The sequence below is a fragment of the Wolffia australiana genome, chromosome 8 (assembly GCF_029677425.1).
Source record: "Wolffia australiana isolate 7733 chromosome 8, ASM2967742v1".
Taxonomy (NCBI): Eukaryota; Viridiplantae; Streptophyta; class Magnoliopsida; order Alismatales; family Araceae; genus Wolffia; species Wolffia australiana.
Genome location: NC_135842.1, coordinates 10,556,144 through 10,573,944, shown reverse-complemented (window position 1 = coordinate 10,573,944; position 17,801 = coordinate 10,556,144). Strand labels below are relative to the sequence as shown.

The 17,801-nt window shown below is 44.0% G+C and overlaps 1 protein-coding gene across 1 annotated transcript in view; it reads left to right on the top strand.

Annotated features, from left to right (window-relative positions):
• Positions 1 to 17,573, top strand: part of LOC144706758 (haloacid dehalogenase-like hydrolase family protein) — a 70,260-nt gene extending 52,687 nt beyond the window's left edge. Inside the window, exons 27-28 of the mRNA XM_078579777.1 lie at positions 5,228 to 5,377; positions 17,194 to 17,573. Of these exons, the coding sequence (XP_078435903.1) occupies positions 5,228 to 5,377; positions 17,194 to 17,358 (315 nt within the window). The 3' untranslated portion in view covers positions 17,359 to 17,573. The remainder of the gene's footprint in view (positions 1 to 5,227; positions 5,378 to 17,193) is intronic.
• The last annotated feature ends 228 nt before the right edge of the window (positions 17,574 to 17,801 follow it).

Below are 17,801 nucleotides of genomic sequence, written 5' to 3'. Positions count from 1 at the left end.
TCAAGCTCTACCTGTCTGGTGTTTAAACTCGACCTAACGCCAACAAGGAACCTTCGGCATTCAAGCTCGACCTGCTCGGCGTGTTCTCATCGCCCACCACCTGTTCGATGTTTTTCCTGAGTCGACATTCGTGCAGATTCAAGCTCAACCGGCCGACGTTTGTCGACCTTCATTCCTTGGCCTTCATTGCTCGGCGTCTTCTCATCGCCTACTACCTGTTCGACGTTTTTTCTGAGTCGACATTCCTGCAGATTCAAGCTCAACCGGCCAACGTTTCTCGGGCTTCATTCCTTGGCCTTCATTGCTCGGCGTGTTCTCATTGCCTACCACCTGTTCGACGTTTGTCCTGAGCTGTTCTTCGATCAACCTTCCTGCAGATTCAAGCTCAACCGGCCGATATTTCTCGGCCTTCATTCCTTGGCCTTCCATTTGGCGTTCCTCGATCTTCATTCGCGGTCACCGTCACTCGGCGTTATCAGTGCCATCTTGATTTCTCCAAGTCAGAGTATCTCCTCGCTCCTATAATCTTGCCGGATCTCCGTAGACAACATAGAGTCTAATGATTCTACTACCTTCGCTGCCTCTTTGCCACCAGGGCTGTCTCCTCATTCATCCGAATTGAGTTCTTGGCACTATTCGTTACCTCGCATTCCTTTTGAATTTCGATTCACTAGGTTGAATCTTCTTCAATGGCGTCAATATGTTCGAATTACTTTGAAAGGGAAACTTATGAAGTACCTTTTGGAAGAGCCGCCGCTTCCCATTGCCTCGCAGTATGATCATTGGCTTGATGTTGAGGGTGTGGTTCGTCGGTGGCTTCTCGAGAGTATTAGTCCATCATGTGCTGCGGAATTCTTATCTCTAGACTCAGCCAAGGAGATATGGGATGCTGCTCAAGAATCTCACTCTAAGCGAAACAACTTAGCCATTATTTATGAACTCGTGCCTCTCTCCACTAACTTAGTCCAGGGCCCCAGATCTGTTCGAGCTTATAGCTTGGAATTGACATCTCTTTGGGCTGAGTTGGACCACTAACCCCAACTCGGTTGATCGTGGTTATATTCTCCAACTCCGGGTTTTCAAATTTCTCATGGGGCTGAACCCCGAGTACGAGTCTCTACGCAGTAAGCTTATTCATCAGGAAAAGGTTCCTACCTTGAAGGAGGCCCTTCTTTCCGTTTAGATGGAGGAGACACGCTTGGGCATATTTCACTTCAAACCTGTCTCGTCAATGGCTGTGCAGCCGCTGGGGAACTCACGACCTACACCTACTCGGGATGGGCAGCCTCATACGTCCTCTTTCCTAATGCTGCAACCTCACGTGATTCCCGCAGTCCAGAAGTTGATGAGTACAGGCCACAGGCCCCATGGAGATTCTTCTCTTTTCTGCAATTATTGCAAGAAAAGAGGTCATACTAAAGATACTTGCTACAAGTTACTAAAAAAAGAATCCTCACCAAAGTCACTTGGTGACCACTTCGGTGTCTCCGATCATACCCCTGCCTTCACGGGACCATCCATGGCTTCTTCTAAATCGCTTCTTGGGGCAACTCAACCGATTACCGCCGATACATCTTCTATGGGAGATCAACTTAGGCGCGATGAAATTGACCAACTCCGGCAACTCCATCAGTCTAAATTGGTTGACTCTACTTCACTGATTTATCAAAGTACACATTTTTCCTCTTCCTCTTCTCATATGTAGTGGATCGTTGACTCAGGTGCCACCGCTCACATGACTCCCTCCTCAAAGTGTTTTCTCACCTACACCCCCTCTGCTAGCTCTCATAAAGTTCGTACTACATCTGGTCAACTCCTACTTGTGGCCGGTGTTGGGAGTGTCCAACTCTCTTCCCATATTACCCTCAAACATGTTATCCATGTCCCCCGCCTTACCCTTAGCCTTGTATACCTTTGTCACCTTATTCAAGATCATGGCCAAGACTTATTTTTCAACCCTAATATTTGCTTCTATGGTGATAAGGTGTCGGGGCAGACAACTACACTTGCTGAGGAACGCAGTGGTCTCTACATCCTTCACCACTCTCCACCTATTTCTCCTTCAGTCCTTGCTGTTGGTGCGGCTCTCTCCACTGTGGCCCAGGACCCTCTTTGGCTTCTTCATCGTCGCTTGGGACATCCTTCTCTACTTTGAAACTAATGTTCCCTCGTTTGTTTCATGGACGTCCTATGTACGGGTTTGTTTGTGAACCATGTCGGTTAGCTAAACATATTCGGGCAACGTATCCTCCTTCTGACCCCTCTTTGCGTTCATCTTCTCCCTTCTCCCTCATTCACAGTGATATCTGGGGGGCAGCCCCCATCTCTAGTACTTCTAGCACCCACTGGTTAGTGATATTTATGGATGATTCCACCCACTTTACATGGGGTTATTTCCTCAAAAATAAATCAGATCTTTCTGGAACTATCATTTCGTTCCATGCCCTCATCCATAATCAATTTGGTACGTCTCTCAAACTCCACCATTTCCACATTCTTCACCTCTCATGGTATCGTCCATGAAACGTCTTGTCCTTACACGCCTCAACAGAATGGTTTTGCAGAACGCAAATTTTGCCACATCTTTGATACCACTCGCTCTCTCCTTCTTCACATGAATATGCCCAAATATTTCTGGGGTGAAGCTTCTCTAACCTCTACCCACCTCATTAATTGCCTTCCCTCTCACGTTCTTTCTCATCTTTCCCCTCTCGATGCCCTACATGGGGTCTATTTCAGAGTTTCCTTGAACACTAATCTTATTCCACGTATCTTTGGGTGCACCTGCTACATCGCTAACCGTCATATTTCTCAGGATAAACTTGATGCTAAGCACTTCGTTGTGTCTTTGTGGGTTACTCTTCTCATCAAAAAGGATATAAATGCTATCACCATTCTACTCATCACCTCCTCGTGAGCAAAGATGTTACCTTTGACGAGCCTACTCCATTCTACCTGACTAGCTCGTCGTCCTCTTCTTCCCCTTCCTCTTAATGCGATAAGTCCCTTGATTTCCTTATTCCACTTACACCTTCCTCTTTGTCTCCTCTCCCTACTACTCCTCCACTGGCTCTCCCCACCTCCGCTCCTCCGCAAAAATTTGACGGGACCATTTACCATCGTCGTCGACGTCGTCCCTTGACTGCCCCTGCCCCAACACCTGCACCACTCCCTGCTACACCACCCTCTCCTCCCTCCTTCGATGCCCTTTCACTGGCCCCTCCACCCTCTCAACCTCCGGCTGCACCGAATCCTTCCCCTGCGTGTGATGAACTTCCCATTGCTCTCCAGAAAGCCCCTCGATCCTGTACCTCCACTTCCCTTTACCCGTTGGCCAATTATGTTTCCTTCCATCGCCTCTCCCCGTCTTATCAAGCCCTTCTCGCCCGTCTTGATTCGATTGCCATTCTGAAGACGGTGGCTGTCGCCTTGGCTTCACCTGAGTGGCGTCATGAAATGGAAGAGGAATCGGCTGCCTTGGAAAAAAATCAAACTTGGGATCTTGTTCCTTTGCCTTTGGGCAAGCACTTGGTTGGCTGTTGGTGGGTCTATACCGTCAAGTACCAGTCTGACGCTCTCTCGAACGGTATAAGGCTCTTATTGTGGCTGAAGGCTACACACAGCAGTTTGGTATTGATTGTCTAGAGACATTTTCCCCCATTGCTAAGATGAACATTGTTCGTCTTCTTATTGCCCTCGCGTCTCATCATGATTGGTCTCTTCAGCAGTCGACGTCAAGAATGTCTTTCTTCATGGTGATCTCCATGTAGAGGTTTATATGGCCTTGCCTCCCGGCTATGCGGCTCCTTCTTCTGCACCCCCTTGGTGTGTCGTCTCAAGAAAGCTGTCTATGGCTTAAAGCAGTCTCCTCGGGCTTGGCTTGATTGTTTTACACACTCGATGAAACTCTTTGGATATTCTCAGTGCAATGGTGATCATACCCTCTTCTATCGTCATTCCTCTTCTGGAGGTGTCACACTGCTTCTTGTGTATGTGGATGACATTATCATTATGGGGAATGACTCGCAAGCGACGGTTCAATTGGTGGCTCACCTTGCTGATGAATTTGATATCAAAAATCTTGGCCTCCTCCGCTACTTTCTTGTCATCAAGGTGGCATACTCTGCGACTGGAATCGTCCTTTGCCAGAGGAAATATATTACGGACCTTCTTCAAGAGCTTGGAAAGGTGGACTCCCAACCCCTTACCACTCCTATTGAAGTGAATCACCGGCTATCTCTGGTGGAGCATGAGGAGGTTGCTTACCAAGGACAGTATCAAAGATTGGTTAGTAAGTTGATATATCTAACTCACACTCGCCCTGACATCGCTTATGCCGTGGGCATGTTAAGTCAATTTATGCATTCTCTCAAAGCGAGTCATATGCATGCTGCCAACCATGTACTTCGCTATCTTAAGGGTACTATTGGTCTTGGTCTCCAATTCAAGCGTAATGATGGTCTCCAATTGGACGTCTATACTGATGCCGGTTATGCTGGTTCTCATGTTGATCGTCACTCAACAACGGGTTACTGTACCTTTCTTGGTGGCAATATTATTACGCGGCGCAATAAGAAACAATCCATTGTCTCTCGCTCCAGTGCTGAAGCAGAGTTTCATGCCCTGGCACAAGGTCTCTGCGAGGCCTTATGGCTCACTAATCTTTTTGCAGAACTCAAGCTATCGTGTCATCAACCTTCTCAATTTTTTTGTGATAATAAAGCAGCTATCAGCATCGCCCATGATCCAATGCAACACGATCGCACTTAACATGTTGAAGTTGATCGTCATTTCATAAAAGAGAAGCTGGAGTCCGGATATTTTTGCATTTCCTACACAACGTCTGCCCATCAACGAGCTGATATTTTCACCAAAAAACTGTCTACCCCGCATTTTCAAGAATTGTGCGGCAAACTGGGAATGGCTAACATCCACTCACCAGTTTGAGGGGGAGTGTTGAATACTCTATATGTTTCTATTTTTCTTTTTTTCTCACATATCTTTCTTCTCTTTTTTCTCTCTCTTCTATTGTTCCCTCTATATGTACCTTCTTGAAGAGAACCCTAAAGAAAGGTGTTTTGTTTTCTTCTACACTCTCTCTCTCCTGGGGGCTTTCTCTCTCCTCGGAGCTTCCTCTTCCCTGAGGATACTTCATTTACTATCGAGACTTATTTTTTATAATGGTTAATAAAAATGAAGTCTTACATCTTCCCCATTTAAATTACAGGAGGCACAGAGTAAGTATGATGTAGACACTGAATCAGAAAGAGAAATAATGATCAATCCTACTGAAGGAATTCTCAACTCTGAAGGATCGACATCTCTTCATTTCAAGAGGGCAAAATCTACTCCTGTTATGCAAAGAATAAATGTCAAGGTATGTTTCTTGGACAAATCATTTTTCAAAAAAAGGGTTCTAGGACAAATCACCTTAATACATGACCATGTCAAATTGACTTTTATGTGAAAAAATATTCTTTGATTAGGAAATGTTTCTGGTCAACAAGGCGACATCATTTATTGCAATTAGGGATCATTTATTGCAATGTAATCCGGGTAGAAAACTTTGTTCATTCACTAGACTAGTTATCTCAAGATTTTCTCCTTTCATTATTCTTGAAATATTTTTGATTTTTTTGGATTATTTTGGTGATGGAAAAACACTCTTAACTGATTTATATTAGGTTCGATATTTTAATATTTTATATTACATTTATTTGGGATAAAATGCTTTGATTTCTTCTTAAATGCTAATAAATCTATGCATTTACCAATTCGTGAGGGAAAATATCATGTTTCCCTATCATTGGTGATCAAAAAAAATTGAAGAAAATATGAATACCACCCAAAACTTATGATCTACCTAATGATATTATAATATGTAGGCAGTCCATACATGTAGTGACCAAATTGGTCCTCCCCTCACCCCCCTCCAAATCAGTAGAACATTAGCCTCTTCACATCATGAATGACAGCATCCATTACAACCATCCTCCCCAAAACACGAACTCATTGTGGTGCAACCAAATTGCCCATATCACTGTGAGAAGCTTTCCACATTTAGCTTGCTCCTGCAACTACCGTTACATACAGAAACCCAAAATGCCTGATCAAATGAGACATTCACCCCTGAAGTCTGTTGGAATGACCATGATCCCTTGGCAAACTGACATGTGAAGAAAAGGTGAGCACATTCTCTGCCGCCCCATGAACACATAGTGCATTCCGCGGATGCCATCCAGACCAGTCTTTTTCGAAAGGTTTGTATTTTCAACAGGCAGCAGACGATCCACACCTTTAGAGGTACTTTGTATTTTCACGCCAAGGAGCATGTGGTGCTGATCGTCGTGTCCTCCATCGTTCCTCTTTTAATTTTCATATGGGCACCCCTTACCCAAAATTATGTCTCTGGCCTCGCAGCCATCTCGTGACTCAATCGAAGGGCTGAGACGTACAATTAGCTATTGTACATCAATTAGCTCTTAAAACAGTTGCTCAAACACTTCCCTGGCCAAGATTGGGTTCCAAGCTTTGTCCCAGCATTTTCGGTTTGTGACCTGTAAGTTACGTGCTAGGGCGAATAATCTGGGAAACTGAGCCTTTAGAATACCCTTGTTCGACCAATTATTCAGCCAGAAACGGAAACCAGAACCGTCCCCAAGTTTGGTGTCAAATAATTCATGGATGTAGCTATTGTACATACCGCACCAGAATGAAGACTCTCCTCAAACTCTGATCGAGTGCCTTTCCAAATTGAGCTCCGAGCAATATCTGTCCTTAAAGACCTTCAAAACCACATCCTCCTCAGCTCTTGCAATTCTTTCTGCCCATTTGGTCATTGGTACGATCCTGTACCCCCAAGGGTATCTTAGGCATTTTAGCCTACTAAGGGCACTTTAGTCATCTCATGTTTAGGGTATATTGCTTCCTTTTCTTATAAATATGTGTAGTTCTCCATTGAGGAGGGGAGTCAAGACTTAAGGTAAGATTGGCCCCTTGGCTCAGTATCTCAATCCTCCCTGTCTTAGTCCCGTTCCCTTGATCGTCCACGATCCCCGTCCCCCGTGATCGTCTCACCGGATCTTCAGCCGGTTTGTCCCTGATGATCCCTACCGCCTCTGTTTGATCCCTCTTGTCATTCCCATTTCGACCCTCCTACCCTAGGAATTTCTACCCCGCCACGCCCTCTACTCTCCTTCCTATACGAACCTAGATCAAGATTCTTTCAGCCCATTTGGTCATCAAAGCCAAATTTATGGATTGCAGGTGGAGAATCCCCAGCCTGCCCTGCTTCACAAGCCTACACACTATGTCTCAAGAGACCAAAGACATCCCCTAGTGAGTCATAAAGACCAAGAGATAGAAGATTGAGATTACTGAAATTTGATATCAATATACCAACTGGCCTCCTAATAAAACTCTATTTTCCCAGCCCCTCTATCTCTTTTACACCTCTATCCCCAGCTGCCACTCTGCAATCGTAAGTCTGCTCCCCGTTAGTGGTAGACCTAGGTATCACATAAGGACTGACCTATAGGTGTGTCTAAAGCTCTGGTGCACTAGACTTCTTCCTACCAATGCCAACTTGGCTCTATTGAGGTTTAGCATAAAGTAGTCTGCGAATAAGTCAAACAATGTAGAGAGGTTTCGAGCTTCCTCCACCGATCCTTCCATAAAGAATATCTTGTCGTTTACATTTTGAAGTAGGAGGATACCCTCTGGATAGTTCATGGTCTGGACGCTCCTTAGGAAATGGTGTTCGCCTGCCATAAGGGTACATGAAGCCAAAGTGTGCACTATTAGGACAAATAATAATAGTGCTAACAGCCAACCATGTATAACTCCGCATTATGGATGGATCCATCCCCCCTCTGCCTGCCTATTCACCAAGATCAAGAAATAGTGGGACGTAACGCAATGCCACAACCATCGCACCGATTCATCAAGACACCCAGACAACCATAGGAATCTCCAATGCAGGAATCATAGCCTTTACAAAGCCGACTTTCCACATGAAGCCCTTTGTCTTGTTTCTCTTCCACGCTGTTGGAATTTCTCTTGCCAGTACTGCGTCATCCACTAGCTGCATGTCGGGGATAGAAGCCGATTGAAAAGGACCAACTAGATCCCCCAAACCCCCCGCAATTCCTCTCTGCCCTGGTAGCCATACCTGAACCCCCACACCTCCCCAACCGCCCCTGAACCCCTCCATTGCGGAAGCCCGATCCGACAAAGGGAGACGAGGCCCTTCCATCTAATGAGAGGGAAATTATTTGCTTTAGATGCTTGGAAAGAGGACATTACACATATTACACATGGGATTGTGGAGACCTGATGATCTGTCGGCAATGTCGCGGTGTAGGGCATCAACAGCAGGTGTGCCCAAGAGGAGACAGGAGGAGGGAAAGCAGGCTCGGGGAGTAGGAGAGGATGAGATCGGGACCGTCACAATGCCTGATGGAGATCCCACTAGACGATATGGGAGTAGAGCCAAGCAATGCACTTTTTTGGGGTTGCCTTATTAGGGAGGTGATCAGAGGATCCACAGGGCTCTAGGAGGTCAACCAGGAGCTCGGGAAGCTTTTCCCAACAATGGAGAGTGTCAATGTGTGGACCCCAGATACAAACACATTCTTCATTCGCGAAGCTTCCATGGTAACATACATAGTGGTCTGTGGTTGGACAATTTTCATCGAAAGGGAAGTAGCGGTAAGGTGAAGGTGGGTTCACCCAGAGGACGTAGCCATGGGAGAGGAGGAAATGATAGTCGTTATAGAAGCCAGATGAGTACTCCTTGGATACCGCCCATGACAGAAGTTAAAGCATATGGTCCAAACGTTCAGCAGACTCCGCAATATCATTTGGACAAGACTGATATCCGAAGACCCCGAGGCGGTGATCAAGGAGGTGGAGATCATTGGAGAAGCGCTCTTGCAGGGGCTGGTCTCATAACATAAGGTGGAGGGGACGAAGATATTGCAGGCGAGACGGCCTAAGGAGCCTACAGAGGAGTGTGACCCAACCACAAATCTGAGGGCACGTGGAATGGCAGAGCTAGCAAAGCTGTAGAGGAGGTAGTTGAGACTGGGAGACTTGAAGATAATATGAAATGTGTGTCTTGGAGTCTATGTGGTCTACTGGAGCCAAGGAGGTGCGGAGTGTTGGGAAGATATTTACGAGGAGGGTGGGGAGCTTTAGTGGTCTGTCTACAAGAGTGATAAGATTCCCTAGTCGATGTTAAGAATTCCAAACCCAAGTCTCTTAAGTGGCGATAACCTCTCAAGAAGATATGGCAGACAGCAAGATGAATCCAAATTCAAGTCGTGGAGAGGGAGAACTGGGAAATAAAGAGAGAAATGTCAAGAAGAGAAAGTAGGGATGGAAAGAGTACAACTCAAAAGGGATAGGTGGTGGGTCGTGGCCAGATTGGCCTCTCGCCCTTCATGTGCAGAGGATCTCCCCACCAGCCACGTCTTGGCAACCAAGAAGAAAGCTCAATGGATTTTCCTCTTTCTTTTTCTTTATTTATAGCCTCCCCTCCCGCCAGTTATTCAAAATGTCCCACGTATTTATGGCAATCTGTATGTGTGACTCTTTGTCTTCTTCTGGAGGCGCTTGTCAATGTGAGCCTTTTCGTCTTCTCTGGTAAATCCTGGGAAGATGCTTATCAATACTTCCCTCCTGATCAGACAAGGGTGTCCTCTAGCACCAATGCTTTTTGTGCTGGCAGCTGATGTATTAGCCATAAGCACATCCATGTTATGTGGGAGGAGCTGTATTCGAGGTTTCCAGACGCCGAGCAAGCCATTGGGCATCCCTCTGCTACAGTATGCCGATGATACATTGTTCTTTATCGAGGGATCGGTGGAGGAGGCCAAGAATTTGGCGGCACTCCTGCGGGTGTTCGCGGATTGTTCGGGACTGCAAATCAATGGAGGTAAATCAGAATTTGTGGGCTTTAGTATGTCGCCGGAGGAGGAGACCCAGTGTGCCAGTGCGCTTGATATGCCAGTGGGATCACTGCCTATGAGATACCTGGGGCTACTCCTATCTGTCAATAACCTACAAAAAGCAGATTGGCAACCAGTGGTGGAAAAGGTGGAGAGACGCTTGGAGGGATGGAAACAGCGAGTGTTGTCGCGAGGGGGGAGACTTGTGCTTTTGCGATCGGTTTTATCAGCTATACCAACCTTTTATCTCTCTGTTTGTAAAATTCCGATGGGGGTTGAGAAACGCCTAAGTGGGCTCATGCGGAGATTCTTTTGGAAAGGGGCAAATGCAGGGGAGAGACGTGGTATGGCGCTGGTTTCATGGAATGACATAGGCACGCCAACCAAACAGGGTGGACTTGGAGTTCCTCACCTAGGTACACTGAATGTGGCTCTGTTGACGAAATGGGTTAGACGGTTCGTAGGACCGTTGGATGACTTGATTAAGGATGTACTGAGGGACAGATATGGCTTCAACTTGGGTTGGGAGAATCTGATGGACAAGGTGAGGGGGAAGTCGGCCTTTTGGAGAGGGTTGAGGAAGGTGTTTCCCATGGTCAGGGAATTCTTCCAGGCTCAACTGGGGAATGGCGCCGGTTTTAGGTTTTGGATGGATAATTGGACGCCACATGGAAGATTTCAAGACCTATTCCGTCGCCTGTATGCCATAGCCCATCATCGGCAAGCGTTGGTGGAAGAGTGTTGGGAGGGGGTGTGGTGTCCAACTTTTGTGGCCAGTTTATCCAATCAGCGGGTAGAGGAATTCCTAAGCCTTCAGCAAACACTGAGCAACTGGAGGCCATTGGAGGGGGTGATAGATGGGTGGATATGGGTATTGGGCCCGTTCTCTAGTCGAGGAGTATACCAGAGGCTGAGGACACACCGCATTGAGGACCCGATCATCTCAAGGGCATGTCGCTCAATTTGGAGGCAAAAGATACCTCTAAAGGTTAGGGTGTTTGCCCGGATGCTTGCCAGGAAGCGGACAATGACCCACGTGAGACGTAGAAGGCTTTTTCCGGCTGAATCGTCATTGTGCATTCTGTGTGCGGAGGAGGAAGGGGAGTGCGAGCATCTTTTTTCCAATGTCGGGTCGCTCGTGCACTATGGGCTAGCCAGGGCCTTGCAGAGTTAACTTCGAGCACGGTCTTATGGGCCACACTGCTGCGACCTCAACGTGGGTTTGACAGAGAGCGGGGGCTGAGATTCGCGGTGCTTTGGGCCATATGGTCCCTCCGAAACGAGGTCCTTTTCAAGGGGACAGCAATGTCGGTGGACAGGGCTATAAATAAGGTGGTGAGGCTTGTGTATTGTTGGTTTGGCCCTGGATGAGGTGGGGGGTAGGGGGGGCCCATGATGGGCCATCTAATTTTTCGGCCTAGATCCCTCCTGTCCATGTGTACCGAGGATCACCAAGCTGGGCGATCTTCTTTATGGTTTCAAAAAAAAAAAAAAAAAAATCAATACTTCCCTCACCAAACAACAAATTGTCCTCAATTTGGAATGAGGGAAAGTGTCTTTGTAAATCTTCCGCATCTTGCCATGTCGCTTCATAATGTGGAAGATTTTGCCGCTTGACGAGGACCTGTAATCCGCGCGTAGAAAACCTGCGAGATTGGATGGCTTCCGGATACACCTGCCATTCCCAATTCTCAGAAATGTTAGGAGGGCATGGCAAAACGTTAGTGGGGCCGATAGCTTTGCGAAGGTTGGATATACTGGATGAATGGATGTAGATGATGGTAAATCCAATTTATAGGCTTCAGAACTGAGTTTCTGTATGATTTTGTAAGGGCCAAAATATTTAGGAGCAAGTTTCCGGTTGCTTCTTTTTGCTAACAACTTCATTTTGTACGGTCGAATCTTGAGGTAGACATGATCACCTTCTTGAAACTCAACATCGAGATGAGTTTTGTTTGCTGTTTTGGGCATGTAGGCTTGCGCTTTTCCCAGGTGACTCTTGATTTGCGTGAGCATAGCATCTCTAGCCTGCAACAATTGACCCAGGGAATCGATAGGAGTAGTTGGGGTGCCGTAGCGCATTATGGTTCGAGGTTCCCTGCTATGTACTACTTGAAATGGGGTCATTTTGATGGATGAATGATAAGAACTGTTGTAGCTGAACTCGACCCATGGTAACCAATTGAACCACTTTTTATGACATTGAGATGAAAAGCATCGAAGATAACATTCAAGGCTGCGATTGGTGACCTCTGTTTGTCCGTTAGTCTCCGAATGATTAGATGAACTAAACTTCAGAGTGGTGCCCTGAAGTTTTTGTAGTGCTCGCCAAAATTGGCTACTGAAAGTTGATCCTCTATCCAAAACTATGGATTTGGGTGTACCATGCAGTCTTACTATGTCCTTAATGACTAATTCAGCAATGTCCTGAGCTGTGAAGGGGTGTTTAATTGTAGAAAAATGCGTGTATTTGCTCAATCGATCTACTACCACCATTATGGAGTAATACGTGGACGATTTTGGTATGCCTTTGATAAAATCCATGGAAAGATCTTCCCAGATTTGATTAGGAATGGGTAATGGTTGTAACAGACCTGAAGGACGTAACGTTGAAGACTTATGCTGCTGACACATTGATTTACAAAATCTTTGATAGCTTTCTTCATACCTGGCCAATAAACCTGCATTGTGATAGCTTGTATGTTTTTCGAAAACCGCCATGTCCCCCAATTTTGGAGTTGTGGAACTCATGTAATATAGTGATGATAAGTGTCGAATTTACAGGAATTACTAATCGATTCTTGTAGAAAAGCAGATTGTGTTGATATGAATAGTGAGGAAGATTTTGTCCTCTCTCAATGTTCTTAATAATAGTCAATGCAGTCTGGTCTTGTAATAAATCTTGTTCAAGAATGAAATGATCCAGCAAGTGTGTGATAGATATACTGTTGCAAGAGATGTCTTCAGAACTCATTGACCTGGATAACTTATCTGCAACAATGTTGTTCTTCCCAGCCTTATATTTAATTTCAAATTGAAATCCCAGAAATTTAGATATCCAGTTGTGATATTGGGGAGCTATGTCTCTATGTTCATTTAGATATTTGAGGCTAAACTGATCAGTGTGAATAAAAAATTTCTGAAAGATCAAATAATGCTTCCACTTCTTAACTGCTAGTACTAGTGCCATCAGTTCCCTTTCATATGCTGATTTATGTCTGGGTGATGAAGGAATGCTGAAAAAAGCTATAGGATGGGAATCTTGAATTAATACAGCACCAATTCCATGGCTGGAAGCATCAGTTTCAATCACGAATGGCTGAGAGAAATCCGGAAGTTTTAGAAAGGGAGTGGATATCATGGATTGTTTCAGATTCTCAAAAGCAGCAGTCGCTTTAGTATCCCATATAAAAGAATTTTTCTTTAATAGGGACGTCAATGGTTGGGCCTTCATTGCATATCCGGCAACAAAGCGCCTATAATAATTAATCAATCCCAGAAATCCTCGAAGTTGTTTCGGAGTGGTCGGAGTTGGCCAATCCAGTATCGTTTGAATTTTGTCTTTATCCGTTGAGACTCCTTCACGTGAAATCCAGTGTCCCAAATAATCGATGCGTTCTGCTTCAAATTTACACTTCTTAGGATTGATATGGAATGTATGCTCATTCAGTAGTTGGAATACAATCTCAAGATGGCGACAATGCTCTCCTGGAGAACTGCTGTATACGAGTATATCATTGAAAAATACCAGTACAAATTTTCGGAGATAAGGACCAAATATGGAATTCATAATTGCTTGAAAAGTAGCAGGCGCATTGGTCAATCCGAAGGGCATGGCTAAAAATTCAAAATGTCCATGGTGTGTTTTGAAAGCCGTTTTATGTACAGCCTCTTCATGCTTCCTTATTTGATAATAGCCTGATTTCAGATCTAGCTTAGTAAAGATGATGGACCCATGTAATTCCTCGAATAGTTCATCCACTATGGGGATTGGGTATCTATTTGGGATGGTTACCCGATTTAAGGTTCGGTAGTCTATACACATCCTCCAATTCCCATCCTTCTTTTTTACTAATAACGCTGGACTAGAAACGGGACTAGTAAAGGGACGAATAACTTCATGAGTCAACAATTCTTGAACAGCATTTTCGAGCTCATTTTTATGGAAAACGAATATCAGTAAGGTCTGAGGTTGATGCATCGGGTATCAGGGAGTAAATGTATGCGATGGTCTTGGCATCTTTCGGGTGGTAATATGAGGGATGTTTGAAAAAAAGCCGGATATTTTCCTTGTAAATTCTCAAAGAAGGGTAATAAAGTAAGATTGATTACCGTGGCATTGGTGGGATCACAAGCTCTGTAGATATCTCGGTATTGCCGTTTCCTGTTGATAAATTCTTGGGTGCCAGTGGTGGATTGATAATGGCTTGGTAAGAAATCCGGATCAGACTTGATCTCATAAAGCTGCCCTTCCAAAGCACCTTTAGGGTAAGTAAATTGTAATTGCTGAGGATCCACTCCAATGTTTGTAACCAGCGAATTCCCAGCACCACGTCCAAATGTCCCATTGCAAGAGGTAAGAAATCTTGAGTGAATTCCATCCCCTGCAAGTATACTGGAACATTTAAACATATCCCTGACGTTGATTGTGTTGATTGTACCGTTCCGTTGGCCAATAAGATGTCAAATTTTTCTCCTTTGGCCGTGGGTAAATTTAAAGCTGAGATTACTTCAGGATGTATATTATGCATAGCACCCCCATCAATTAGGACCTTTACCCTGTGACCCAATATACTTCCCCATAATTTTAGCATGCCAATTTTTGGGGACTTTTTATCGAGTATAAAGCAACTTATGACAGTAAAGATAGATCCATGGGTGTTGGGTGCTTCATCGGTTTGCAGCATGTCGATCTCCTCCTCCTGTGGAATTTCCTCATCACTTTTCTCCAAAACTGTTACCAAGTTGAGGTCCTTTCGACACCTGTGACCCAGTGCAAACTTTTCATTGCAATGATAGCATAACCCTTTATATTTTCTTTGTTGAAATTCAGCTTCGGTGAGTCTAAGATTGCTTCTCTTGAGCGGCCTTGCCAGGGTGTGCGTCTGATTGGAAGACATATGTTGGGATCCCGAACTGCTCGACCCAGTGTAGAAATTTCTTGGTTGTCCTAAGGCTGAAACTTGATGTCGTTGATGAATAATTTATTTTGGTCTTCTCTGATCTGTCAACCGTCCAGGCTCAAGATTAGGAATTTGTGAATTCTGCCCTGCTTGAGATAAAGTCCACAGATCTATTTCAGCTTTGATGGATAGGTCCATAATTTCCTTAAGGACATATGGGCGATAACGTTGTACTTCTATGCAAATTTCCGGCTTGAGACCGCGTAAATGGGTATTCTCCTTGACAGCAGCTGACAATTCAGGAATTTGTGTAATCAATCGTTCAAACTGAGAACGATATTCAGTAACTGATCCAACTTGTTGTATCTCAAATAAAGATTTGTACATTGCATTTACAGATAATCCGTATCGGCTATAAAACTGATTCTTGAAATCCATCCAATCTTGAAAACCAAACTCATCTTCAGCATAAAAAAACCAATCCAAAGAAATCGCATCCAACTGTAAAGAGATCAAATGCATCTTGTCCTTATCAGCCATAGGATTTAGTCGAAAAAATCGGTCAACACTTTTGATCCAACCTTCTGGATTTGTACCTTGGAATGTAGGTAGATCACCTTTCTTGAACCGAAGATCTGAGTCATGACGATATTGAACTGGTGCCGCTTAATTATGACGAGGAGGATGACAAGGATCTGCTTTTGGTGTGGGAGTTTCCGGAGGTGTATTCTGCATAGTCTCCAACCTCAAATTGATAGCTGCTAATTGCTCCATGAGATGCTCCAGCACATTTATGGTTCTAATCGGATCCAGCACATTTTGTCCCCAATAAATGCTTTCATTTAAGCAATTTTTGCTGCTGTGTCACCTTGGATGCCCCTCTTCCACTGCACTGCCACCGGTTTCAGGTCCCTTGTCTAGATATCATCCTGAAGTAATTTGCTAGTGTGACGCCAACAGCCTGTGCCCAAACATATTCTCTGTCCCCCACTTGCACTTTAAGAACTTGGTTCGAACGCCTCTATCCATTCGCCACCATTTGAAAGAATCCGTGTTGGCATCACTTCTTTCAGCCAAAGTTGCCATGATTGCTGTCTCTGATCCAGCTCCGGCTTCTTGTCTTTCTCCTTCTCCACCTCCCTGCATGTCTTCTTTTCATTGAGTTCCTCTTCCACTGAGCATCATGTGTCCTCCAAGTCATCCAGTTGACGGACTCTTGGCAAGACGCCGTTCCTTCTTCGATGTCTCCTTTCTCAAATTTGCTTCTTGACCCCAAAAAGATGCTGCCATAGACTGGAGAGTTGTTCAGACTAACTGTGGACATACCCTATCCAGATCTGGATGTCCACCACGATTCCACCTTGGCCTTGAATCTCTTCTTCTATAGTCACAATCTATCCAGCTTGAAATTGCTGATTCAAAATATTGAGAAACAAGATCACAAACTGTAAGCACATGTGAAACCATTGATTCACATAGTAGTAATTTTGCCTGCTTCCCCCTTTTTCCCAAATTTCAAAAAAATTGTGATTCAAGAACTAAAAACATGATGCATACAAAAATATAAATTTGAGTTCTAAGAAGCAGCCTTCCACACCGAGAAGTATTGTTTGATGTAGAAATTATTATGATTTGCCTTATTTGAGTCTGACAGTTAATTCAGCTTCATTTTGTTGCTATTTGTATTTCTTGCCTAGTATCTCCATCTCTTTAATATTTAATGGTAGGGATTGCAACAAGATGATCGTTTTTAAATCTCCTACTTTCCCTGCATATTTTTTTCTGATAATTATGCAGGTTATGTGGTGAGGTATTATATCCGCAGCTAAAAAGTCTGATGATAATCATACTTGTTTGATAGTATACCTAAATAAGAAAGAAATCATTTTATCCAAGTATCAAAATGCGCCAAAATGTCAAAGTGTACATGCTTAATCTGGAATCCAATATTATAGTCACTATAAGATGATCATTGTTCAAGGTTATCCAGGATGCATGTGAATTAAAAAATCAACAGTTTTTCCATAACTTTGATTTTATGTAGAAGTCTGCATTTGACACTTGCAGATTTTGCTTTTAATCTCTATTTTTTACTCATATTAGTAAGAATTTGAGAGCAGGTTTACTACTGCAAGGAGGATGAGGTTTGCCTGTACCAGGCACTTGCATTTGAGGTTTCTTTTCAAGAAGAACAACAGAATTCCGAGGTGAGTGAAATCGGCCTTCGATTCTTAGTGGAGCCAAGGACGCCTACCGGCTCTCTACCGATGTTCAGCAGCAGTTAAACCTCAAGACGGTACAAAATACCAAACATGAGATTAGCTTGTAGAAATAAAATTTACCTCCATTTCAAGCTTTTGCTTTTTAATTTTTAAATAGCAAAAGAAAGAAAAACATGTATTATTTGTTATTATGTGCCAAATGAAAGTTACTCATATATAGATAAACATATCATGTATATTTTTCCAGAAGTAAAAATCAGTTCATTTTTTTTTTTCAAGTCTTCAATGTTTTCTGGTATTGAGTGAAGGTGGTTTACCCATTATAGTTAAAGCATGGAGTAATATGATTGTAATTACGGGAAAGTTTGAGTGATCCAAATGAATAAACAAATTTCCAGAAGCTTCTGTTCATGACGCATCAACATATTGTGGTACAATTTGGGTTATCATATTTCATTTTATCGGTCCCGTAATTTAAAAGAAATATCCTATTTTCATAGGGCATG